The 26,062-nt window shown below is 47.9% G+C and overlaps 1 protein-coding gene and 1 non-coding gene across 2 annotated transcripts in view; both read left to right on the plus strand.

Annotated features, from left to right (window-relative positions):
* Positions 1–26,037, plus strand: part of LOC137348696 (zinc finger protein 585A-like) — a 45,965-nt gene extending 19,928 nt beyond the window's left edge. Inside the window, exons 4-17 of the mRNA XM_068013953.1 lie at positions 74–257; positions 2,809–2,873; positions 4,084–4,372; positions 4,472–4,548; positions 6,193–6,388; positions 7,753–7,938; positions 13,538–13,626; positions 16,849–16,917; positions 19,386–19,509; positions 19,905–20,222; positions 20,952–21,192; positions 24,042–24,293; positions 25,096–25,222; positions 25,337–26,037. Coding sequence (XP_067870054.1) covers positions 74–257; positions 2,809–2,873; positions 4,084–4,372; positions 4,472–4,548; positions 6,193–6,388; positions 7,753–7,938; positions 13,538–13,626; positions 16,849–16,917; positions 19,386–19,509; positions 19,905–20,222; positions 20,952–21,192; positions 24,042–24,293; positions 25,096–25,222; positions 25,337–26,027 — 2,908 coding nt within the window. The 3' untranslated portion in view covers positions 26,028–26,037. The remainder of the gene's footprint in view (positions 1–73; positions 258–2,808; positions 2,874–4,083; positions 4,373–4,471; positions 4,549–6,192; positions 6,389–7,752; positions 7,939–13,537; positions 13,627–16,848; positions 16,918–19,385; positions 19,510–19,904; positions 20,223–20,951; positions 21,193–24,041; positions 24,294–25,095; positions 25,223–25,336) is intronic.
* On the plus strand, positions 2,889–2,962 carry trnai-aau (transfer RNA isoleucine (anticodon AAU)). The gene has a single exon. It is a non-coding gene; the product is annotated as a tRNA-Ile (tRNA).
* Positions 26,038–26,062: the final 25 nt, after the last annotated feature.

Genomic DNA, 26,062 nt, shown 5'->3' on the forward strand with positions numbered 1-26,062 from the left:
AAAAAAGGATGTGAGACTAAACTAGCCAGCAATATAAAAACAGATTGTAAAGCTTTTACACATCTATAAAAAGGAAGACAGTAGCTAAAGTAAACATTGGTCCCTTAGAAACAGAGACGGCTGAAATTATCATGGGGAATAAGGAAATGGCAGAGACATTGAACAAATATTTTGTGTCTGTCTTCACAGTAGAAGACACAAGTTACAAACCAGAAATAGAAGGTAACCTGGGGGCTAATAAGAGCAAGAAAATTAAGGTAATTAATATCAGCTGATAAAAAGTACTGGAGAAATTCAAGGGACTAAAATCCGACAAATCCTCAGGACCTGATGGCCTACATCCTAGGGTTCTAAAAGAGATAGATGCAGAGAGAGTGGATGCGCTGGCTGTGATTTTCGAAAATTCCCTAGATTCTGGATGGGTCGCAGCAGATTGAAAGTTATTTAAGAAAGGAGGAAGAGAGAAATCGGGGAACTACAGGCCAGTTAGCCTGACATCAGTCATCAGGAAAGTGCTGGAATTGATTATTAATGATGTCTTAACAATACACTGAGAAAAGCATAGTACGATTAAAACAAGTCAACATGCTTTTATGAAAGGGAAATCCTGTTTGACACATTTTATTAGGGTTTTTTGCAGATGTAACGAGTAAGGTAGATAAAGGGGAACAGTAGATGTAGTGTACTTGGATTTCCAAAAGGGATTCTATAATGTAACATACAAAAGGTTAACAGACAAGATAAGGGCTCATGGAGTTGGGGGTGATATATTAGCATGGATTGAGGTTTGGTTAATGGACAGGAAGCAGAGAGTCAGGATGAATGAGGAATTTTCAAGTTGGCAGGCTGTGACTAGTGGAATGCCACAAGGATCAGTACTGGAGCCTCAGCCATTTATAATCTATGTTAATGAGTTAGATGAAAAGACAGAGAATAATGTATCTAAGTTTGCTGACGATACAAAGCTCGGTAGAAATGCAAGCTTTTTTTATTCATTCACGGGATGTGGGCGTCACAGGCTAGACCAGCATTTATTGCCCATTCCCAATTGCCCTTCAGAACCTGGTGTTGAGCCACCTCCTTGAATATAACTAAGTGGCTTGCTCGGCCATTTCATAGGGCAGTTCAGAATCAACCACATTTCTGTGGGTCTGGACTCGCATGTAGACCAGATCAGGTAAGGACGGCAGATTTCCTTCACTAAAGGAAAATAGTGAACCAGGTGGGTTTTTTGGGCAATCGGGTCATTTCATGGTCACCGTTACTTTTTAAAAGTTTATTCATGGGATGTGGGCATCGCTGGCTAGGCCAGCATTTTTTGCCCATCCTTAATTGCCCTTGAGAAGGTGGTGGTGAGCCGCCTTTTGAACTGCTGCAGTCCATGTGGGGCAGGTACACCCACTGTGCTGTTAGGAAGGGAGTTCCAGGATTTCGACCCAGCGACAGTGAAGGAACAGCGATATCGTACCAAGTCAGGATGGTGTGTGGCTTGGAGGGGCACTTGCTGGTGGTGGTGTTCCCGTGCAACTACTGCCCTTGTCCTTCTAGGTAGTAGAGGTCATGGGTTTGGATGGGGCTGATTAAGGAGCCTTGGTGCATTGCTGCAGTGCATCTTGTAGATGGTACACACTGCTGTCCCTGTGCATCGGTTGTGGAGGGAGTGAATGTTTGTGAATGGGATGCCAATTAAACATGCTGCTTTGTCCTGGATGGTATCGAGCTTCTTGAGTGTTGTTGGAGTTGCGTCCATCCAGGCGAGTGGAGAGTATTCCAACACACTCCAGACTTGTGCCTTGTAGATGGCGGACAGGCTTTGGGGAGTCGGGAGGTGAGTTACTCGCCTCAGGATTCCTGACCTCTGACCTACTGTTGTAGCCATGGTGTTTGTATGGCTCCTCCAGTTCAGTTTCTGGTCAATGGTGGGGGATTCAGTGATTGTAATGCCCTTGAATGTCAAGGGGAGCTGGGGAGATTCTCTCTTGTTTGAGAAGGTCATTGCCTGGCACTTGTGTGCCGCGAATGTTACTTGCCACTTATCAGCCCAAGCCTGGATATTGTCCAGGTCTTGCTGCATTTCCACACGGACTGCTTCAATATCTGAGGAGTTGCAAATGGTGCTGAACATTGTGCAATCATCAGCGAACATCCCCACTTCTGACTTTACGATTGAAGGAAGGTCATTGATGAAGCAGCTGAAGATGGTTGGACCTGGATGTGAAGTGCCTGAGTTGGGTTCATAATGCTGTTGTGCTGTCATCGCACTGAAGGTCTTGACATTGAAGCTTTATTGAAAGAGCAGCATAAGTACATAGTTTGTGAGCAGTAGTCAGGACTTCAAATATTGGCACAGGAACCAAGCTGGTGAAACTTAACATGCTGTGTGGAAGATGTGGTCTTCGTCATCCAGCAAAGAGCTGTCCAGCATACCAGGATCACTGTCCCCAAAACAACCCTGGACTCATATTCTAGCAGAGGTGGGATTCAAAAGCACACCTTCAGAGAAGCTGCAATCATAATTCCGCGCCTTAAACCGCTCGGCCTCACTACCACACGGTAATATGTTGATTGAAAGGTACTTCAGAATTATCCTGTGAATGGAGGTCTTTGCTTGGGAAGATGGAAGTGAGAGGAATTTGTAAGCACAATGCATTGAAAGTGCAGGCCGAGTGGTTGCATTGTTGAATTGGTAATGCAGGCTTTGTGGATAAGTGGAGTTTGGAAAAGCCATTTCAAGATAGAAATAAAAGTCAAAGTGTGTGTGCATGTTGGAAATCTTAAACAAAAACAGCAACTGTTGCTAATACTCAGCATCTGTGGCAAGTGAAAGAGAGTGCTGATGAAAGGCGACAGACGTACAAAACTAACATTAACAGGTGCCTGAGTATCAGGGCCTGTTAGCTCAGATGGTTAGAGCGTGGTGCTAATAACACCAAGGTCGTGGGTTCAATCCCCATACAGGCCAATACTTTAAGCACAGGGGCAGTAATTGCCTTGCTTGGGTGCATTGCATTTACAATCCATGAGCAGATACTAATACAAATCCCCCCACAACAGCTCAACCATTTTCCAATTCATTAACAAATGCAAATCTGCCCCATTTCACCTTCGCTCACTCAAGGTGCTGTGAAACCATCATCCATTGCTGGAAAACCCATCTGCTTCCCGAATGTCATTTCAGGAAAGAGACCTGCCTTCCTTAACTCTTCTGGCTTATATGCGACTCCAGACCCACAGCAATGCAGTTCACTTTTAACTGTCCTCTGAAATGGCCGAGCTGGCCACTGACCTTTCAAGGGCAATTAGGGACAGACAATAAATGCTGCCTTTCTCACTGATACCCACGTCCCATGAAAAAATAAACAAAAAATGTCAGTCTATTTGAAAATTGCTTTGCATGTTTCTGCTGGCTTACCTCTGTTCAAATTGCCACCCAGGAGAATTGAGTTTCTCAGATGTTCCCTTTTATGTTCCTTCATGGCCTCTCCCCCGTGTGAATGCGCTGGTGTACTCTGAGGATTCCTGATCGCCTGAATCCAGTCCCGCAATGAGAGCACCTGAAAGGTCTCTCGTCAGTGTGAGCACATTGATGGGAGATCAGTTCTTTGGAGCTTTTATAGCGATTCCCACAGTCCAAGCATTTAAAAGGTCTCTCATCAGTGTGAACTTGCTGCTGTATCAGCAGGTTGCAAGACTGAGTGAATCCCTCCCCACATTCAGAGCAGGTGAACAGCTTCTCCCCAGTGTGAATGTGCCAATGAATTTCCAGCAGGGATGGGTAATTGAATCCCTTCCCACAGTTCCCACATATCCATGGTTTCTCCAGGTTGGATGATCAGTTGATGCCTGGTCAACAGACAGAAGGCAAGGACGGTTTCTCCCTGCTGTGAATGGTGCAATGTTTATTTCAAGCTGCCGCACTGGTTAAAGCTCTTTCCCCGGCCCGTTTTCTCCCTCCCTCTGCTCTGGATGGGTTCAGTTCTCCAGCCCCTATGTGCAGAGTGACAAGAAATCAAAAAGTCAATGATTTTCTCTCCTGGTCACTGGGAACCTGAAGCCCTGCCCACTCTTTGTGCCCTCATGAAGATGGCTGCACATGTGCCCTGACAATGTCCTCTCCAAGATGGCGGCCAGTACACCTGCTTCCCCGGGCCTGTCACTGCGGTGTAATCACGGGGCCTGTGGCCTCTTACTTGGGCCCAGCCCAGGTGTTAATGAAGATTCCCAGAGCAACCACAGCTCCAACTCCTCCCCTGCGCCCACAATCTCCTCTCGCCTCCCGAGCCACCTGCTCCATCTCAGTCCGTCTCCACCAGCTGCACTGTGCATGCTCAGAGCACAGCCCGATCCCCCGCAGGCACATCTGGCTCCTGTGGTCAATGAGATGGGACTTTCTGACCCACAATAAAAATCGCCATTAAAAGCTTCAATTGTTGAATGGATGATTATTTTCGTGTCATCCCATTGAGATTAGGGCCAGAGAGGCAATGAACGAAATTATAATAAATTATACAGAAACCTGAGTGCCTGGGCCATCAACTATGCTGTGAAGTACAATGGGAACTCAGGAATCAGAGGGATGTTTTCACAATTTGCAGATGACAGTAAATTGGGTGGTAGAACTAATAATGTGGAGACTGCACTGAAATCCAGGAAGATATAAACAGGCTGACAAACTGGACAGATAAATGGGAAATGAAATTCAACATAGTGAAATGTGAGCTGGTTCATTTTGGGAGGAGGAATAAGGAGGCCAGTTATTGGTTAGAATGTAAGAAATTAAATGGAGCAGAGGAGCAAAGCAATCTGGGAACAGAGTCACATAAATCACTAAAAGGAGCAACACAAGTCGATAAGAGAGCAAAGAAAGAGCTGATGTTCTTTTCTAGAGGAATACAATGTAACAGCAGGGAGGGAATGTTAAATTTATAGAGAACCTCACTTAGAAGGACTGTGAGCAGTTCTGGTCTCCATATTAAAAAAGGATATTGAAGCACTGAAGAAAGTGCAGAATAGATTTACAAAGATATCACCAGAGAGGATGTTACAATCCAGCAAGATTGTGCAGGCTGGGGCTCCTTTCTCTGGAAAAGAGAAGACTAGGAGGAGATCTGATAGAGGTCTTTAAAATTATCAGTGAGTCAGAACAAGGGGGCAGCAATATAAGACAGACATTAACAGGTCAAATAGAGAACTTAGGAGGAATTTCTCTACTCAGAGGTGAGAATGTGGAAGTATTCAATGAATGGCCTGACACTGGGAAGTTCCGAGGAACAAAGGGACCTTGGCGTGTTTGTCCATGAATCCCTGAAGGCAGAAGGGCAGGTTAATAGGGTGGTGAAAAAGGCATATGGGACACTTGCCTTTATCAATCGAGGCATAGATTACAAAAGCAGGGAAGTCATGTTGGAGTTGTACAGAACTTTGGTAAGGCCACAGCTGGAGTACTGTGTTCAATTCTGGTCGCCACATTATAGGAAGGATGTGATTACATTGGAGGGGGTGCAGAGGCGATTCACCAAGATGTTGCCTGGGATGGAACAGTTAAGCTATGAAGAGAGGTTGGATAGGCCTGGGTTGTTTTCGCTGGAGCAGAGAAGACTGAGGGGTGACCTGATCAAGGTGTACAAGATTATGAGGGACATGGACAGGGTGGATAGGGAGCAGCTGTTCCACTTAGTTGAAGGGTCAGTTACTTGGGGTCACAAGTTTAAGCTGAGGGGCAGGAGGTTTAAGGGGGATTTGAGGTAGAACTTTTTACCCAGAGGGCGGTGACAGTCTGGAATGCACTGCCGGGGAGGGTGGTAGATGCAGGTTGCCTCACATCCTTTAAAATGTACCTGAATGAGCACTTGGCACGTCATAACATTCAAGGTTATGGGCCAAGTGCTGGCAAATGGGATTAAGTAGACAGGTCAGGTGTCTTTAATGCATCAGTGCAGCCTCGATGGGCCGAAGGGCCTCCTGCGCTGTTTTATTCTGTGAATGTGGAACTCACTGCCATGTGGAGGGGTTGAAGCAGATAACAATGATGTGTTTAAGGGGAGGCTCAACACATTTACGAGGGAGAGGTGAATAGAGAAATATGGGAGCAGGGTGAGACGTGGTAATTAGATTGGGAGGAGGCTCATGTGGTTTATAAACACCAGCACAGACGAGTAGGGCCGAAAGGCCTGTAATTCTTCGTATTTACAGTAGGCGTGGATACAGGCTCGGGGCCCAGGCGTGGACCCAGGCTCGGGTCCACGGGGCCCAGGCGCGGACCCAGGCTCGGGTCCACAGGGCCCAGGCGCGAACCCAGGCTCGGGTCCACGGGGCCCAGGCGCGGACCCAGGCTCGGGTCCACGGGGCCAGTGAAGGATTAATGCTCTGGTTCCTAGGACGCGGTTGTGTCATGAAATGTCGGCATGCCCCCTAGTACCGGAATCTCCAACCAGTGGAAATAGTTTCTCTCCATCTACCCTCTCATTTGGAATTAATACCTTGAAAACTTTGGTGAACGCACCTCTTCTTCTAAATTACAGGGGACACAACCCTCATAGTGTGGTGATGTATTCTGGCAGAAGGGATAGGGAAAGGCAACATATACATAATAGCACATTTATAAAGAGTGTGCGCCAGGGGTTGATGTGCATAGATCATTGAAGGTGGCAGGACATACTGAGAAAGTAGCTTGTAAAGCATATGAGATCTTGGGTTTCACAAGCACTAGTATTGAGTACAAAAACAAGGAAGTTATGCTGAACCTTTTATAAAGCTCTGGTTAGGCCACAACTACAGCATTGCATCCAGTCCTGGTCACCACACTTTAGGAAGGATCGGAAGGCCCTTGAAAGGGTGCAGAGGAGATTTACCAGAATGGTTTCCGGGATGAGGGAATTTAGCTACAAAATTAGGTTGGAGAAGCTGGGGTTGTTCTCCTTGGAGCAAAAGGGGGTTGAGGGGAGATCTGATAGAGGTGTACAAAATTAGGACAGGTTTCGATAAGGTAGACAAATAAAAGCTGTTCCCATTAGCTTAAGGACGAGGGGGACACAGATTAAGGTTTTGGGCAAGAGATACTGGAGGGATGTGAGGAAGACCTTTTTTTTTACACAGTGAGTGGTAATGAGCTGGGACACGCTGCCTACGAGGGTGGTGGAAGAGGAGACGATCACTGATTGCAAAAGGAAACTGGATGGACTCTTGAGGGAAATAAACCTGCAGGAGTATGGGGATAGAGCGGGGGAATGGGACTGACTGGATTGCTGTACGGAGAGCTGCCATGGACTCAATGAGCCGAATGGCCTCTTTCTATGCTGCAATACTCTGAATCATTCGTGTAACTTCTCCTTGCTATTTAATCCTTAGATTACAGGTATCATCCAGGTAGTACTGCAATGTACTCCCTCCAAGGCCAATATATCCTTCCGAAGGTGTCTAGCCAGAACTGAACACAGGTGTGGTCTAACCAGGGCTTTGTGTGTCTCAGTGTTTTTCCAGTCACACTGACACCTGAAATCTTTTCCCACGGACAGAACAGACAAACCTTTTTCCTTCCACATTCAAAGCCGATGATCTTCAGGTCCTGATGAATCGAGTGACTCTGTCAGATCTTGATGTGATGTTTGGTTTGAGTTTGTTGTTTGAAAATCCTCCCCTTGTAATACCCTGTAAAAGGAGTTTACAAAAGCCATCACTGACAGTCCAGGATAGAAATTCGCAACATTCTCTCCCCCTGCTACCTGGCCTAGGATGGCTGCACATTGCACCTAGAAAGATGACGGCAATACAAGGGACCTCCTCGTGGGACTGCTGCTGGCCAAAGTGGTCAACAGGTCTAGGCAGCGTGCAGTCGAGGGAGTCATCCAGTCCAACTGCCTGTGGCTATGTCTGCACCTGGGTGTTCCTGGAGAGGCAGCAGGCAGCGTCCACCGGTCGCTTGAGGCCTTCATCTATCATGTGGGCAGCAGAGGGAGAGGACTGGAGTGTATCATCACCACGAGGAACATTATTTTAATTCAATATCCAACACCCACCCCAATTGGTCCGTCTGTGTTTCTCGACTTAGCTCTGTCAGCAATGCCTGCAACAAAACAAAAGCAAAATAATGGGGATGCTGGAAATCTGAAATAAAAGGAGAAAACGCTGGAAATACTCAGCAGGTCAGGCAGCATCTGTGGAGAGAGAGAGAGTAAAAATAGAGTTAACTTTTCAGGCATATTGAACCACTGGAGCCTGCAGCCTGGAACTCGGAGTAGGAGAATGGGGAGCGGCAAAATAATCCAACACTCTTTCATGCTCCTCCTGTGCTATGTGGGAAATCAGGGGTGCTTCCAGTGTCCCTGGTGACCATGTGTGCAGGAAGTGTATCCATCTGCAGCTACTGGCTACCCACATTACGGAGCTGGAGCTGAGGGTGGATTCACTGTGGAGCATCCGCAATGCTGAGGAAGTCGTGGATAGCACATTTAGTGAGGTGGTCACACCGCAGGTAATGGCTGCACAGGCAGAAAGGAACTGGGTGACCACCAGGTGGAGTAGTAGGCACAGGCAGGTAGTGCAGGAGTCCCCTGTGGCTATCCCCCCTCTCAAACAGATATACCGCTTTGGATACTATTGGGGGGGGGTGGGGATGACTTCCCAGGGAAAAGCAGCAACAGCCAAGTTCGTGGCACCACGGAGGGCTCTGCTGCACAGCAGGGGAGGAAAAGGGTTGGAAGAGTTATAGTGATAGGGGATTCTATCGTAAGGGGTGCAGATAGGCGTTTCTGTGGCCGCAAACGAGACTCCAGGATGGTATGTTGCCTCCCTGGTGCTAGGGTCAAGGATGTCTCGGAGCGACTGCAGGACATTCTGAAAGGGGAGGGTGAGCAGCCAGAGGTTGTGGTCCATATTGGTACTAATGACATAGGCAGGACGAGAGATGAGGTCCTGCAAAGTGAATATAGGGAGTTAGGCAGAAGGTTAAAAAGCAGGACCTCCAAGGTTTTAATCTCATGATTACTCCCTGTGCCATGTGCTAGTGATCCCAATAGGATTTGGAGGATTAGGCAAATGTATGCGTGGCTGAAGAGCTGGTGTAGGCGGGAGGGCTTCAGCTACTTGGATCATTGGGATCTCTTCTGGTGCAGAGGTGACCTGTACAAGAAGGACGGGTTGCATCTAAACTGGAAGGGGACCAATATCCTTGCGGGGGGGGGAGTTTGCTAGAACTACTTGGGAGGGTTTAAACTAGTCTTGCAGGGGGGTGGAACCCAAAGTAGTAGTCTCTCAGATGAGATAATTGAGGCAAATGTAAAGCAAGCAAGTCCAGTAGGCAGGCCGGGAAGGGGCAGGACAGGGAGCGTGGAAGGTCTGTTAGGCTAAACTGCATTTACTTTAATGCAAGAAGCCTTACAGGTAAGGCAGATGAACTCAGAGCATGGATCGGTACATGGGATTGTGATATTATAGCTATTACGGAAACGTGGTTGAGGGATGGGCAGGACTGGCAGCTCAATGTTCCGGGATACCAATCCTTCTGGCTTGACAGAGGTGGAGGTAAGAGAGGAGGGGGAGTTGCACTATTGATTAGGGAGGACGTCACGGCAGTACTTAGAGAGGATATCCCAGGGGGAATGTCCAGTGAGGCCATATGGGTAGAACATAGAAATAAGAAAGGGGACATCACTTTGATGGGATTATACTGTAGGCCCCCCAATAGTCAGAGGGAAGTGGAGGAGCATATATGTAGGGAAATCACAGATAGGTGTAGGAATTATAAGGTTGTAATAGGAGGTGATTTTAACTTCCCTAATATTGACTGGGACTGCCTTAGTGCTAAGGGATCAGATGGGGAAGAATTTAAGTGTGTCCAGGATAGTTTTCTGAAGCAGTATGTGGATGGCCCTACTAGAGAAGGGGCTACACTCGACCTGCTCTTAGGAAATGAGGATGGGCAGGTGGTTGATGTGTCAGTGGGGGAGCACTTTGGGACCAGTGACCATAACTCTATTAGCTTCAAGATAGTTATGGAAAAGTCCTCAGGTTGAAGTCCTAAATTGGGGGAAGGCTAATTTCGATGGCATCAGACAGGAACTCTCAAAAGTTGAATGGGAGAGGCTGTTTACAGGTAAAGGGACGTCTGGCAAGTGGGAGGCTTTTAAAAGTGAGATAGGAAGAGTTCAGGGCTGGCGTGTTCCTGTTAGATGGAAGGGCAAGGCTGGCAAGTTTAGGGAACCTTGGTTGACGAGGGATATTGAGCGTCTGGTCAGGACAAAGAAGGAGGCATATGTCAGGTATAGGCAGCTGGGATCGAGCGAGTCCCTCGAGGAGTATACAGGATGTAGGACTACACTGAAGAAGGAAATTAGGAGGGCGAAAATGGGCCATGAGATTTCCCTGGCAGATAAGAAAAAGGAGAATCCTAAAAGATTCTGTAACCTACCCCAAATGGACTGCAGTGGTTCAAGAAGGCAGCTCACCACCACCTTCTCAAGGGCAATTAGGATGGGCAATAAATGCTGGCCTGGCCAGAGTTGCCCCTGAAGGATCAGTGTGGTAATCTATGTGTGGAGCCACGGGAAATGGGCGAGGTCTTAAATGAATAATTCTCATCCGTATTTACCATGGAGAAGGTCATGGAAGCTAGTGAGTTCAAGGGACGGAACACTGATATCCTGGAGCATATCAACATTACAAAGGAGGAGGTGTTGGAGGTTTTGAAGCGCATTAAGGTGGATAAATCCCCAGGGCCTGACCAGGTGTATCCTAGGATGCTCTGGGAAGCAAGGGAGGAGATTGCTGGGGCCCTGGCAGAGATTTTTGTATCATTGTTAGCCATGGGTGAGGTACTGGAAGACTGGAGGATAGCTAATGTTGTGGCTTTATTTAAGAAGGGCAGCAGGGATAAGCCAGGGAACTACAGGCCGGTGAGCCTTACATCAGTGGTGGGAAAGTTATTGGAAGGGATTCTGAGAGACAGGATTTATATGCATCTGGAAAGGCATGGTCTGATTAGGGATAGTCAGCATGGCTTTCTGCGTGGGAAATCATGTCTCACGAATTTGATTGAGTTTTTCGAGGAGGTGATCAAGAGGATTGACGAGGACAGGGTGACAGACGTTGTCTACATGGACTTTAGCAAGGCCTTTGACAAGGTCCCACATGGTAGGCTGGTCCAGAAGGTTCGAACACATGGGATCCAGGGTGAGCTAGCCAATTGGATACAAAATTGGCTTGGTGGTAGTGGAGGGTTGTTTTTCAGATTGGAGGCCGGTGACCAGTGGTGTGCCACAGGGATCGGTGCTGGGCCCTCTGTTGTTTGTCATATATATTAATGACTTGGATGTGAATGTAAGAGGCATGATTAGTAAGTTTGCAGATGACACCAAAATTGGTGGTATAGTGGACAGTGAAAAAGATTGTCTGAAGTTACAACAGGATATAGATCAACTGGGAAAGTGGATAAGGGAGTGGCAAATGGAATTTACCGCAGACAAGTGTGAAGTGATGCATTTTGGGAAGTTAAACCAGGGCAGGACATATACAGTGAATGGCAGGGCCCTGGGGAGTGTTGTTGAGCAGAGAGACCTTGGGGTGCAACTACATAGTTCCCTGAAAGTGGCAACACAGGTAGACAGGGTGGTGAAGAAGGCGTATGGCATGCTTGCCTTCATCGGCCGAGGCATTGAGTACAAGAGTTGGGACGTCATGTTACAGTTGTGCATGACGTTGGTTCGGCCGCATTTGGAGTACTGCATCACACAGCTCAGATCAAAGTAACAGTGCGCATGCTCCAGCTACAGTCCAGCACTGTGCCTGCGTGCTGGGCTCTTGTGCGAATAGGGCACATTCAATAAAAGTAAAATACTGCAGATGCTGGAAATCTGAAATAAAAACAAAGAGCGCTGGAAATACTCAGAAGGTCTGGCTGCATCTGTGGAGAGAGAAGCAAAGTTAATGTTTCAGGTACCTGTGACCTTTCATCAGAAGTGGCAAAGGTTAGAAAATAATTCGGTTTTAAGCAAGTGAAATGAAGTGGGATGGGGGAGAGCACAAAGGGTGTGTGATAGGGCAGGAGAGATTAAGTAACAAAAGCAGCTCAGTATGGGTGGAGATTAGGAATATCGAGGGTCAGAGAACGCTGGTGGGAGTCGTTATGCTGTTGGATAGAGCATTAAGCGAGAAGATATTGGAGCTTATAACAAAGGCAATGTAATGATTGTGCCAGAGTTAATCTTCATATGAACTGGAGCAATCAAATTGGCAAAGGTGGTCTCGAAGATGAGTTTGTAGAATGCTTTCATGACAGTTTTCTGGAGCAATATTTTGTGGAACCAACTCGGGATAAACCTATTTTAGATCTAGTATTGTGCAATGAGGCAGGGTAAATGTCATAGTAATAGTCATTTGGTAGTACAGAACTTGAGTATTGCCGAAAATAGAGACATGTTGTCACAGCTTTTCGTCTTGCACTCATCAGGACAAACCGCAAGAATAACCAATGTAACGGAAACCAACAACTTATACTGCACGAGAAGTGAGTGCTGATTGGTTGACAAATGAACTGTGATTGGTAGAGGTGTTGCTATGGAGAATGCACCAGCTCACGGTGACTGACAGTTAACTGCCAAGCTTTGTTTGAAATTTCAACCAGGCAACTTGACTCTCCTTAATCAAGCCATTGCCCTGAGGAACGAAACATGAACTTCCCCTCCATTTGAATGTGAATGCGACCTATCTACATCAGAAGGGCCGCAACACGCAGTCGATGAGGCTGCATTTGCACATGTGCCAGTGATGCAGCACCTAGTGGTTACCCAGCAAACGCCACCTTAATGTATGTTCGCTGTTTTTTCCATTTTATTGTTCTGAGTATATGAACTTCCCGTCCGTTCTCCGACATAGAAATGGCAGCCTATACTCCCCAGAATGCTCGGCGAGGCTGAATACAGGCTATCTCCATCAGAAAGACCGCGGCGTGTAGGCGTGGGAAGGCCCCGCCCCCAGAGCCCGCCTGTCTCTGCGGAGCATGTGCGGTGCAGCTCCAGAAAGCTGAGGGGGGGAGAAGCGCAGCCTCAGCAACTCTGATTCTGAGCTACTCTCAGACCCCGGATGTGTGGCGAGAGCCCTGGGGGGAGGGAGGGGCACCATTAAAGCGATGGTGCAGCGTCTCCCCCATCCTAGCTATTCCTTCTCAGTTTCTTCTCCCGTTTCCAGCGAGTCAGGAAGCTTGTGAGTTGATTGGCTGTTAAGTATTGTTGCTTTGTTTCTCTTTCTCCAAAGTGAGGAAGTTAGTCCGAGGAGTTGAAAATTAAACATTCCTATTTTCTTCAGAATAAGAGGGAGCTTCCCGAGATTTAAGTGACACCAACAGAAGGGAAATGAACAGCTGGTGAGTCTTCTCTTTTATTATTTAGTAAGGTTTATTTTTAAGAGTAAGGTTTATTAGTAGTAGCAAAATTTACCATCTAATAGATAGGGGAATGACAGGGCTGTTCTGACCTCTAGAGTGCACACCCTGTGCTATGTGTGAACTCCAGGACACTTCCCGTGTCCTGGATAACCATTTGTACAGGAAGTGCTGTCAGCTGCAGCACTCGAGCCCCGGGTTTCGAAGCATGAGCAGCAGCTGGCGTCACTGCGGCACTTCCGTGAGGCTGAGAGGTACGTGGATAGCATGTTTATAGATGTGGTGTAGGGAGAGAGACAACGGGTGGCCAATAGACAGACAAGAAGAAACAGTCAGGTAATGCAGGTGACCTTGGCATGAATCTCACTCTCCAACCAGTATTCAGTTCTGAATATGGATGAAAATGATGGTTCATCAGGCGGACTGCAGCCAAGTCTATGGTACCACGGTTCGTGCAGTTGCACAGGGGGCCACAAAACAGATTGGAAGAGCAATAGTGATAGGAAATTTGATAGTTAGGGGAATAGACAGCCGCAGATGTGAATCTAGGATGGTGTGTTGCCTCCCTATGGACTATATGCAGCAGGGCACATGCGTGGACAGGAAGCTGGAGGAGAGGATGTTGTGAATTTCTATCCTGTACTGACAGAGATGGCTTTTGTAAACTCCTTTTGCAGGGGCTTAGAAGCGGAGAATTTACACCGAGCAAACTCAAACCAAGAGAATGTTCGTCTCTTCTGAATTTCTATCCTGGACTGACAGTGATGGATTTTGTAAACTCCTTTTACAGGGGCTTAGAAGCAGTGGATCTGCAGATCGGGTATCAGGAGCCAAACATCACATCAAGATCTGACAGTCACTTGATTCATCAGCACCTGAATATCATCGGCCTTTGAATGTGGAAGGAAAAAGGTTTGTCTGTTCTGCCTGTGGGAAAAGATTTCGGGTGTCAGTGTGACTGGAAAAGCGCTGAGATACACAAAGCCCTGGTCAGACCACACCTGGAGTATTGTGTTCAGTTCTGGGCACCACACCTTAAGAAGGTTATATTAGCCTTGGAGGGAGTGCAGTGTAGATTTACCTGAATGATACCTGGACTCCCAAGGGTTAAATAACAAATAGATATTGCACAAATGTGTCATAGAGTCATTACTGCACAGAAGGAGGACATTCAGCTTTTTGATTCCATGCCAGCTCTCTGTAGAGCAATCCAGTCAGTCCCATTCCCCCGCTCTATCCCCGTAGTCCTGCAGGTTTATTTCCATCAAGTGCCCATCCAATTTCCTTTTGAAATTATTGATCAGCTCTGCTTCACCACCCTCGTAGGCAGTGAGTTCCATTATCACTCACTGTGTTTAAAAAAAAAAAACTTCTTCCTCACATCCCTCCTGTATCTCTTGGCCAAAACCTTAATCTGTGTCCCCTAGTCCTTGTATGATCAGCTAATAGGATGAGGTTTTCTTTGTCTACCTTATCTAAAAGTTTCATCATTATGAAGCTCTCAATCAGATCTCCCCTCAATCGCCTTTGCTCCAAGCAGAACAAGCCCAGCTTCTCCAACCTGCACCCTCTCAAGAGGTGCTTTGATCAAAGTTTTCAAGGTATTAATTGGAACTCAAAGGGCAGATAGAGAGAAACTATTTCCACTGGTTGGGGAATCCAGTACTGGGGGCATCTTCTAAAACTCAGAGCCAGACCTTTCATTAATCTTCCCCCCGGCCCTGTAAACTCGAGTATTAATCCCCTCGTGCTGTATATACACAGAATTACAGTCAGAAACAGGCTGTTCAGTCTGTGCTGGTGTTGACAATCCATATGAGTCTCCTCCCAATCTAATTACCTCGCCTCACCCTGCCCCTATATCCTTCTATTCCCTTCTCTCTCATAAATGTATTGAGCCTCTCCTTAAACACATCATTGCTATCTGCTTCAACCACTCCACATGGCAGCGAGTTCCACATTCTCACCACTCTCTGAGTAGAGAAATTCCTCCTACGTTCTCTATTTGACCTGTTAATGTCTGTCTTGTATTGCTGCCCCCTTGTTCTGACTCACTGATAATTTTAAAGACCTCTATCAGATCTCCTCCTAGTCTTCTCTTTTCCAGAGAAAGGAGCCCCAGCCTGCTCAATCTTGCTGGATAGTAGCATCCTCTCTGGTGACATCTTTGTAAATCTATTCTGCACTTTCTTCAGTGCTTCAATATCCTTTTTTAATATGGAGACTAGAACTGCTCACAGTCCTTCTAAGTGAGGTTCTCTATAAATTTAACATTCCCTCCCTGCTGCTACATTGTATTCCTCTAGAAAAGAACATCAGCTCTTTCTTTGCTCTCTTATCGACTTGTGTTGCACCTTTTAGTGATTTATGTGACTGTGTTCCCAGATTTTTTTGCTCCAATGCTCCATTTAATTTTTTACATTCTGACCAATAACTGGCCTCCTCCCAAAATGAACCAGTTCATACTTCACTATGTTGAATTTCATTTCCTATTTATCTGTCCAGTCTGCCAGCCTGTTTATGTCTTGCTGACTCTATATTGGATCAAGAACAGAAATCCCATTGTACTTCACTCGCACCACCATTGATGACCCGGGCACTCGGGTATCTGTATAATTTATTTAATAATTTTGTTCATTGTCTCTCCGGCCCCAATCTCCAAGGGATAGCACAGAAATAATCATCCATTCAACAATTGGAGCTTTCAATGGCGGATTAATTACCCAGGATTCCCCGCGGGTCAGAAAGTCCCCTGTCAATGACTGCCCTGCCCTTTCCTCTCTTGTTCCTCCTATACTCCTAACACCGAGCCCTACACAATCTCCCTCTCCCTACATCCTCACTGTGCTGGAGCCCATCTGTTCCTTGTTCTGTCCCTAGATCCGATAACTACTGAACTCAGTCTTCCCCTCCTGAAGTCTACAGGCTCTAATTGAAGCCTGGTGTCTCTCAGCCCCTACTCCTTTATTTATCTCCTGTTCTCCCCTCCTCTTTCCGATCTTTGTTTTGTTCCATACGGTGGGCCTTGGTCTTTACCCTGGGATTCTCAGTATGAACAAGGTGGGGTGCGTTTTGAGACATGATGTCCCAGCTCTCCACCTCTAAAGGGACAAGGAGAGGAGCAGCTGGGCTTAAAGGCGTTTCTTTATGACATCATTGCAGTGCCTAGTAACCAACCTCTCTGAGCTCATTATGGGCTTGGTGTGTCTGATGGGACAGTATAGAGGGAGCTTTACTCTGTATCTAACCCATGCTGTGTCTGCCCTGGGAATGTTTGATGGGGACAGTGTAGAAGGAGCTTTCCTCTGTATCTAACCCGTGCTGTATCTGCCCTGGGAATGTTTGATGGGGACAGTGTAGAAGGAGCTTTACTCTGTATCTAACCTGTGCTGTATCTGCCCTGGGAGTGATTGATGGGGACAGTGTAGAAGGAGCTTTACTCTGTATCTAACCATTTTTTCTTTTTTTTTTGAAAGTGTTCTTTATATACTCCAGGCCACTTTCATTTTTGTCGAAGGGGCCTTCATTCCTCAGGCCCCCTTTTTGTAAGTTTCACATAATAACTTCATTAAAAACTAGTAATTAAAATAAAACAAATTAAAATACTATTCATGGCATCTATAATGCACTCCAGCCTCTGCGGTGTCTACTGATCGTAGAAGGCCTCAAGTGAACCAGCAGACACCTCATGCTCCCTCTCCAGGGACACCAGGGTGGGAACGTAACCTCGGAAGAGGGGCTAGCAATCTGGGCAGATGGTCCCCCCCACCCCATGACAGCCTGCTGCCTGGACCTGTGAATTACCACCTTGGCCAGGCCCAGGAGCAGACTAACAAGGAGAACCTTCTTTCGGCCCACCCCACTCCACACCGGGTGCCCAAAGATCAGGAGTGTGGGGCTGAAGTGCAGCCAAAACTTGAGTTTAAATACTCAGAGGGGCTGCAACCCATATAAATATGGAACACAGACTCGTCCAAGCGCAGAACAAACAGGTGGCCTGGGAGTCCTTGAACCTACTGGGCGCTTGTCAGAAAGGTGCGGCGATAATAATGGGGGATTTTAATCTACATATAGATTGGAAAGATCAGATGGTCAAAGGTAGCCTAGATGTGGAGTTCATGGAATGTTTTCGGGATAGTTTCTTGGAACAGTATGTTCTGCAGCCAACCAGAGAGCGGGCTAGGCTAGACCTGGTATAGTGCAATGAGATAGGATGAATTCATGACTTCATAGTGAAGGCACTCCTAAGCGGCAGCGATCATAATATGATTGAATTTTACATTCAGTTTGAGGGAAAAACGAGTGGGTCTAAGACTCATACTTGAAACTTAAATAAGGGCAATTATGAGGACATGAAAGCAAAGTGAGCAAAAGTGAACTGGCAAAGTAGGTTAAGGGATAGGTCAAGAGCGATGCACTGGCAGTTCCTTAAGAGGATATTTCAGAATACACAGAATAGATACATTCCAGCGAGAAAGAAAAATTCCAAGGGAGGACCCACCATCCGTGGTTAACTAAAGCAGTTAAAAATAGTATCAAACATAAAGAAAAAGCATATAGTTGTGCAAAGATAGGTGGCCATTCAGCAGATTGGACAGAATATAAAAAGCAGCAAAGATCTAAAAGAGTAATAAGGAGGGGAAATTAGAATATGAGGGAAAGCTGACGAGATATATAAAGACAGATAGTAATAGTTTCTATAGATATTTAAAAAAGAAGAGAGTTAACAAAGTGAGTGTTGGTCCTATAGAAAGTGAGTCTGTGGAATTAATAAGGGAAAATAGGAGATGGCAGATAAATTAACAGGCATTTTGCATTGGTCTTCACCATACAGGATACAAGTAACATCCCTGAAATAGCTATAAATCAGGAAATTGAAGGGAGGGAGGAATTCAGGAAAATTACAATCACCAGGGAAGTGATACTGAACAAATTGTTGGAGCTGCGGGCTGACAAGTCCCCGGGTCCTGATGAACTTCATCCTAGGGTCTTACAGGAAGTGGCTAGTGAGACAATTAATGCGTTGGTTTTGTTTTTTCCAAATTCCCGAGGTTTGGGGAAAGTTCTATTAGATTGGAAAATAGCCAATGTAACTCCTTTATTCAAAAAGGGAGGGAGACAGAAAGCAGGAAACTACAGGCCAGTTAGCTTAACATCTGTCACAGGGAAAACGTTAGAAGCTATCATTAAAGATGCTATAACAGGACATTTAGAAAAGTTCAAGGTAATCAGGCAGAGTCAACATGGTTTTGTGAAAGGGAAATCATGTTTAACCAATTTATTGGAGTTCTTTGAAGAAGTAATGTGCTGTGGTTAAAGGGGGACCAGTGGATGTACTGTACTTAGATTTCCAGAAGGCATTTGATAAAATGCCACATCAAAGGTTATTGCGGAAAATAAAAGCTCATGGTGTAGGGGGTAACATTTTGGCATTGATAGAAGATTGGTTAGCTAACAGGAAACAGAGAGTAGGCATAAATGGGTCATTTTCTGGTTGGCAAGATGTAATGAGTGGTATGCCAAAGAGATCAGTGCTGGGGTCTCGACTTTTTATAATTTATACAAATGACTTGAATGAAGGAACCGAAGGTATGGTTGCTAAATTTGCTGATGACACAAAGATAGGTAGGAAAGTAAATTCTGAAGAGGACAAAAGGAGGTTACAAAAGGATATAGATAGGTTAGGTGAGTGGGCAAAGACCTGGCAAATGGAGTAAAATGTGGGAAAATGCAAAATTGTCCATTTTGGATGGAAGATTTAAAAAGAAGCATATTATCTAAATGGTGAAAGATTGCAGAGCTCTGAGATGCAGAGGGATCTGGGTGTCCTAGTGCATGAATCGCAAAAGGTTAGTATGCAGGTACAGCAAGTAATTAGGAAAGCAAACAGAATGCTTTCATTTATTGCGAGGGGAATTGAATACAAAATCACGGAGGTTATGCTTTAGTTATCCAGGGTATTGGTGAGACCACATCTGGAGTACTGTGTACTGTATTGGTCTCCTTATTCAAGGAAGGATGTAAATGCATGGGAAGCAGTTCAGAGAAAGTTTACCAGACTACGACCTGAAATGGGTAAGTTGTCTTATGAGGGAAGGTTAGACAGGCTAGGCTTGTATACGCTGGAGTTTAGAAGAGTAAGAGGCGACTTGATTGAAACATAAGATTCCGAGGGGACTTGACAGGGTGGATGTGGAAAGGATGTTTCTCCTTGTGGGAGAATCTAGAACTAGGGGTCACTATTTAAAAATAAGGGGTCTCCCATTTAAGAAAGAGATGAGGAGAAATTTCTTCTCGCAGAGCGTAGTGAGTTTTTGGAACTCTTTTCCTCAAAAGGCAGTGGAAGCAGTGTCCTAAAATACTTCTAAGGCAGAGGTAGATAGATTCATGATAATCAAGAAGGAGAAAGGTTATCGGGGGTAGGTGAGAATGTGGAGTTGAGGTTACAATCAGATCTTATTGAATGGCGGAGCAGACTCGAGGGGCCAAGTGGCCTACTCCTGATCCTAATTTGTATGTTTGTTCATAAAAGCCTATTGCACGGGACTGCTCTGTGAAGTACCCTCCACCTCAGGTCCCCAATGTAAAGGGGGAGGAATCCTGCATAGAGATCCCTCCACCTGGGATTCCCGTCACTGACAGATGGCAATGCGGACCACCATGGCGTGTCCGGGAAGCAGACGAGGGTGAGGAAGTGGAGAATGTGCAGGAGCAGCCCTTGCAGGAAACCCTTCCGCACGGTGTGGAATGGCATAGAGGGCATTTTCAAGAGGTGGCTCAAGTTGTGTGTGACTGGCTCCCAAGGAGGATTTCAGGGCCTGGGTCGATGAGTCGGTCAGGCCGAGCGGGGGTCAGCTTGGTCGGGAGCACTCCACACTCCTGAGCCCCTTTGACACCCGCAGTGAGGGACGTCCCGGAGGCTTCAACTACTCCTCCAGCTGCCCATCCGTCCCCAGAGCCAGGAGTCCGGACTGCCAGGCCCTGTCCTCCGCCAGTGGGGGAGCACCCTGACTGGAGGCGATCATGTTCCAGACTCTGAATTGATCCCGGTAAAAGACAGGCAACTCCCTCAGAGATGCATGGCTAATGTTCTCCACTGGGAGCTGCGTGTTATCATGAAGGCAGTGCCCCGGCGGAAAAAATACATCGCCAATGCACACCATCCGGGAGGACGCTCGACATACAGGTATCTCTGCAGGATCCGAAGGCAGAGAGTCGCAGCCTGGGTACGGATGCACACCAGCAACTGACCGCCCTCCTTAATCGAGAGACTCGGGGCCCCGGCAGAGACCCAGTGTTTGCTCTTGCCCCAGAAGAAAGTCCATGAGCTTCTTCTGGATCTCAGTGGCAAATGCAGGGGGTGGGACTAAAGTGACCAATTAGTACCACAGTATCGAGACCGCCAGTTGGTTTATGACCAGCACTCGGCCCCTGTTGGGAAGCGCTTGGAGCAGGCCTGTTCAGCGCCCTAGCCGAGTAGTGACTGCCAATTTACCAGCCAGGCTTCCTCAATGGGGCTCAGGTAGACTCCCGGATATAGCATGGTGCTCCATGCAGAAGGTGTTAATTCCTTCGGCAGGGAGTCCACCCGCCACTGACCCACCAGGAGTCCCGAACATTTCTCCCCATTGATTGTCGCGGAGGATGCGGCAGAAAAGGTCTGCTGAAACTCGCGCATCCTCTGCAAGTCAACGGGATATGTGACCATGAGGAGCACATCATTGGCGTAAGCCGAGAGAAGGACCCACATGCCTGGCCCACACAGAGCCAAACCCCTCAACCTCCTGTGAAGCAGGCACAAGGATGGCTTCATGCACAAAGTATATAATTGGCTGAACATGGGGTATCCCTGAAGTACTCCTCTCCCAAAGTGAACCAGCGCTGTCAAGGACCCATTAACTTTGACTCGACACTCTGCAGTGGCATATAAAAGCAGACGCAGGCTACAAAATGCAGCCTGAGTCCAAATGTGGGCAGAGTCCAAAAAGATATTGGTGATCCACCTATCAAATGGCTTCTCCTGATCAAGGAAGAGAAAGGTGACTGAAATACCAGTCCTCTGGGAAAGACAGATCAGGTCCCGGACCAGGTGGATGTTGTCCTGGATGGACCGGCCCAGGACCATGCAAGACTGCTCGGGGTGGATCAGGTGGGCCAGCAGAGAGCCCAGGCAAAGATCTTATAATCTGTAATGAGGAAGGATACTGGTTGCCAATTCCTATGCAAGCGGACATCACCCATCTTCGACAGCCCTGCGCCTCGAGAGGGGCATCTCCCTGATTTCCCCCCCCCCCCCCCAGGACCCAACCGTGATCGCCCCCCCCCACCCCCCAGGATGTCCCAGAAGTCCCTGTAGAACTGCATGGTTAGCCCGTCCAGCCCAGGGATTTGCCCTTTGAGAGCTGGTGGAGGCCAGCTCTGCCAACTTGAGTGGAGCCTCCAATCCTTGGGTGCCCTCCGGGCTGACCTTCTACAAAATTCTGCGCACATCCTTGCTGGACGGATCCAGAGAGAACAATATGCTGCAATAGGTCCCGTCTGCGCCAGCTGGTTCCCCCCTCCGTCGCAATCTCACTCCCAGGATCGATGGCGGAGGAGCCCACTCTGAGCTTATGCGCACCTGCGGTTCAGGGCCCCCTCTACCTCCATCCCCGGGCCAGTAAGCAGCCCAGGGGATGCGGTAGTTCCCGACTCCATAAATCCAGTTGGGACCGAAGGCGGAGAGAGGAGGCCATCTCCCGCCCTACCGGCACCCACAGGCCCAGCAGACGGGTCACTATGCAAATTGGCCTCCAGGTTGGGTACATACTGAGCGGCAGTAACAGGCTGCTGGGAGGATTGACCCTCACAGGTCTCACCCCCATCCGGACACCCGACCCATCGGCAAATGGAGCGTTTTCTCCTGTGGGGGTCCACAGGCTCCCCCACCACAGGCGAGCCCTCTCCTTCCTCATTGCGAGTTGCTAAATTAACAGGGGCTTCTCTCCCCACTCCGTCCAGAGGGCTGCTTCTTAGAGATTGAGGGCCTGATGGTGCTTTTGGTGAGGGGAGCCCGAGGATCTGCACCAGGAGAGGGGCTCTGCCAACTCATGGCCCTCTTTAGAGGAGGGGCACCTCCCCTTATTCCAGGAAGGCTGCAAAGGCTCAGAGACCTCTATCTCAGTAGATGTCTCTGCTTCTAGCCCCACACTGTCCTGCATAGATTCCTTCACCCCAAGCACAGTCACAGGGGCGGTGGGCTCCCCTGAATCAGGCTTGGGGTTGAGCTCAGGCTCAGGTGTTTTCCTGTGTCCAGGGCCGTCTTCAGGTGTTTTGTTTTACACTGTACCTTCCTTCCGCCCGGACAGGTCCACCCACTCTCCGCCGGAGGCCGTCAGAATCACAGCTGCATAAATAGCTGGCAACAGAAGGACTAGACATGCTGGAGGCTGTTCTCCCGAAGACCGTGCGGGACCTCCCCCCAGTGAAGTGGCTGTTGCACGTGGGGGAGGAGGAGCTCACTGGAAATGAACTGTGGGACATTGGATAGCAGAAACTGTTCGCTGAAGGAAAGTCCCACCCACAGTGAGCCGCTTGCTCAGGACTAGGAACACTGCCCACTCAGTCTTCTGGAAAAATACAGTCTTCCCATACATTTTTGAGGTTGCGACAATGAATGAGGGGCCGACAACCTTGGCCATTGCATTTATGCAAGCCTCAATTGTCATATTCGGGTTAATGTAACTCATCACCCATGCTTTGTTCTTAAAAGTATGGTGACAGGGCCACAGGAGTGGCTGCAGCAACTGTTGCAGAATAGGAAGGCCCCGCCACCTGATTGGACAGAGAAGCCATGGCGCAGAAGAGTCACACCCACCATTTGTTGAGAGAGGGAAAAAATGAACAAATAAATCATTAGTAAATATAATAAATTGAAAATAAAAGTAAGGATGTTATGCTTCAGTTATACAGGGCATTGATGAGACCATATCTTGAATACTGTGTGCAGTTTTAATCTCCTTATTTAAGGAAGGATGTAAATATGTTGGAGGCTGATCAGAGGAGGTTGACTAGATTGATACCTGGAATGAGCGGGCTGTCTTCGGAGGAATGGTTGGACAGACTGGGCTTATTTTGATTGGAGTTTAGAAGAGTGAGGGGAGACTTGATTGAAGTATTTCAGATCCTGACCAGTCTTGACAAGGTGGATGTGGAAAGGATGTTTCCTCTTGTGGTTGAGTCCAGAACCAGGGGGCACTGTTTGAAAATTAGGGGTCCTCCTTTTAGAACCGAGATGAGGAGAAATTTTTTCTCTGAGGGTTGTGCGACTGTGAAACTCTCTGCCTCAGAAGCTGATGGAGGCAGGATCATTGAATGTGCTTATGGCGGAGATAGACTTGTTAGGCAAGGGAATCAAAGGCTGTCGGGGGTAGATGGGAGTGTGGAATTTGAGACAGAAACAGATCAGCAATGATCTTATTGAAACGCCGAGCAGGCTCGCGGGGCCAAATGGTCTACTTCTCCCAATTCATATGTTTGTATGTTCATTTCGGTTTCTATACGAGTTATTTAATAATTTCAACACAATCCAACCACAGAGCGTCATTTGAGTCACGAATTGGAACAATCAGTGACGGGTCTGTTTCCCAGCATCCACTGCGGATGTGAATGTCCCCTATTGACTCTACAGGAGCCCAGCGCACAGGCGCAGTACTGGCCTATATCTGGAGCATGCGCAGTGTCACTGTGCACAGAGCCATGCGAGTGCTGGAGACGCTTTTGCAGCGGGTGAGCGTCGGCGGGGCGCAGGGGAGGAATGGAGCTGGCGGGTGGGCTTCAGAAACACCCGGTGCAGGCCGCAAGCCCCCAATAAGAAGTTCCAGGTCCCGCGTTTGCACCGGGCGGGGCGGCAGCTGCGGGGCTTCTCCCGATGACAGGCCCTGTTTGAAACTAATATTAAAAGGAGGGACTAAGTTCCCCGACTGAAGGGAGACCAGGAATAAAAAACCAGAAACACTGACCGACTGAGGCGGAAACAGGCGGCTCGGGAGGCGGGAGGAGTTTGTGGGCGCAGGGGAGGAATTGGAGCTGTGGGTAGGCTGGGAAGCTTCATAAACACCCGGGGTCGGCCTGAGGCCCCGTGTTTACCCCGCGGGGACGCTGGACGCCATCTTGCACAGGTCGGGGTGGGGTGGGTGACTGTGTGGCCATCTTGGTGAGGGCACAGTGAGTGGGCGGGGCTTCAGGGTCTCTGTTCTCAACTGGGACCTAGTGGCCGGGCGATGAAACATCCTGGACAACAGGGTTTTCAGCACAAGAAATGCTGGAACCACTCAGCAGGTCTGGCAGCATCTGTGAAAAGAGAAGCAGAGTTAATGTTTCGGGTCAGTGACCCTTCCCAGCTTCGCCCTCTCCCAGACTTCATATGTTTGCAGCCGAGAGGAGTCCATGGGCCATGGCTATATTCAGTGTCAGAGGTTACACTCCTTGTATAGTTACCTGAAGGGGTTGCTGCTCAATATTTGGTTACAGTTTAGCCCCACGCTCCTAATCTTTGGCTGCTCGGTGTAGAGGAGGGTGGGTAAGTTGGAGGATTGACACTGATGATTTTTGTAAACTCCTGTTCCAGGATATCAGAAGGGGAGCATTTACAGACAGGAAACTCAAACCAAACATTATGTCGAGATCCGACAGTCATTCAACAGCAGGGAGAAACTGTACACGTGTTCTGTGAGTGGATGAAGCTTCAACTGATCATTCAACATGGAAATGTGAGGACTGTGAGAAGGGATTCAATTACCCATCCGAGCTGGAAGCTCATCAACACAGTCACACTGGGAAGAGGCCGTTCACCTGCTCCATGTGTGGGAAGTGATTTTCTCAGTCATACAACCTCTAGACACACAGCGAGTTCACACTGGGGAGAGGGCAATTACCTGCTCCGAGTGTGGGAAAGGATTTGCTCAATTATCCGAACCGCTGACACGCAAGAACATTCACAGTGATGAGACCTTTTACATGTTCTGAGTGTGAGAAGACCTTTAAAAGCAGATGTGACATGGTGAGACACCAACGCACGCACACTGGGGAGAGGCCGTTCACCTGCACTGAGTGTGGGAAGGGATTCATTCTGTCATCCGACCTGCTGACACACCAGCGCATTCACACTGGAGAGAGACCATTCACCTGCAGTGAGTGTGGGAAGGGATTCACGTGTTCCTCCAACCTGCTTAAACACCAGCGAGTTCACACTGACAAGAAACCTTTCAAGTGTTCTCATTGTGGGACTGGGTTCAGGCAATCATCTGACCTCAATTTACACCAGCGTATTCACACTGGGGAGAGGCTGTTCACCTGCTCTGAGTGTGGGAAGGGATTCACTCAGTCCTCCAACCTGCTGACACACCAGCGAGTTCACACGGGGGAGAGGCCATTCACCTGCTCTGAGTGTGGGAAGGGATTCACTCAGTCCTCCAACTTGCTGACACACCAACGAGTTCACACTGGGGACAGGCCGTTCACCTGCTCTGAGTGTGGGAAGGAATTTGCGCGTTCATCCCACCTGCAGAGACACCAGCGAGTTCATACTGGGGAGAGACCGTTCACCTGCTCTGTGTGTGGGAAGGCATTCACTCAATCATCTGACCTGCTGAGACATCAGCGAGTTCACAATTAACGACAGGGGTTGGATTCTGCTGTTATTGCTGCTGT

Source organism: Heterodontus francisci, chromosome 34, assembly GCF_036365525.1.
Source record: "Heterodontus francisci isolate sHetFra1 chromosome 34, sHetFra1.hap1, whole genome shotgun sequence".
Classification (NCBI taxonomy): Eukaryota; Metazoa; Chordata; class Chondrichthyes; order Heterodontiformes; family Heterodontidae; genus Heterodontus; species Heterodontus francisci.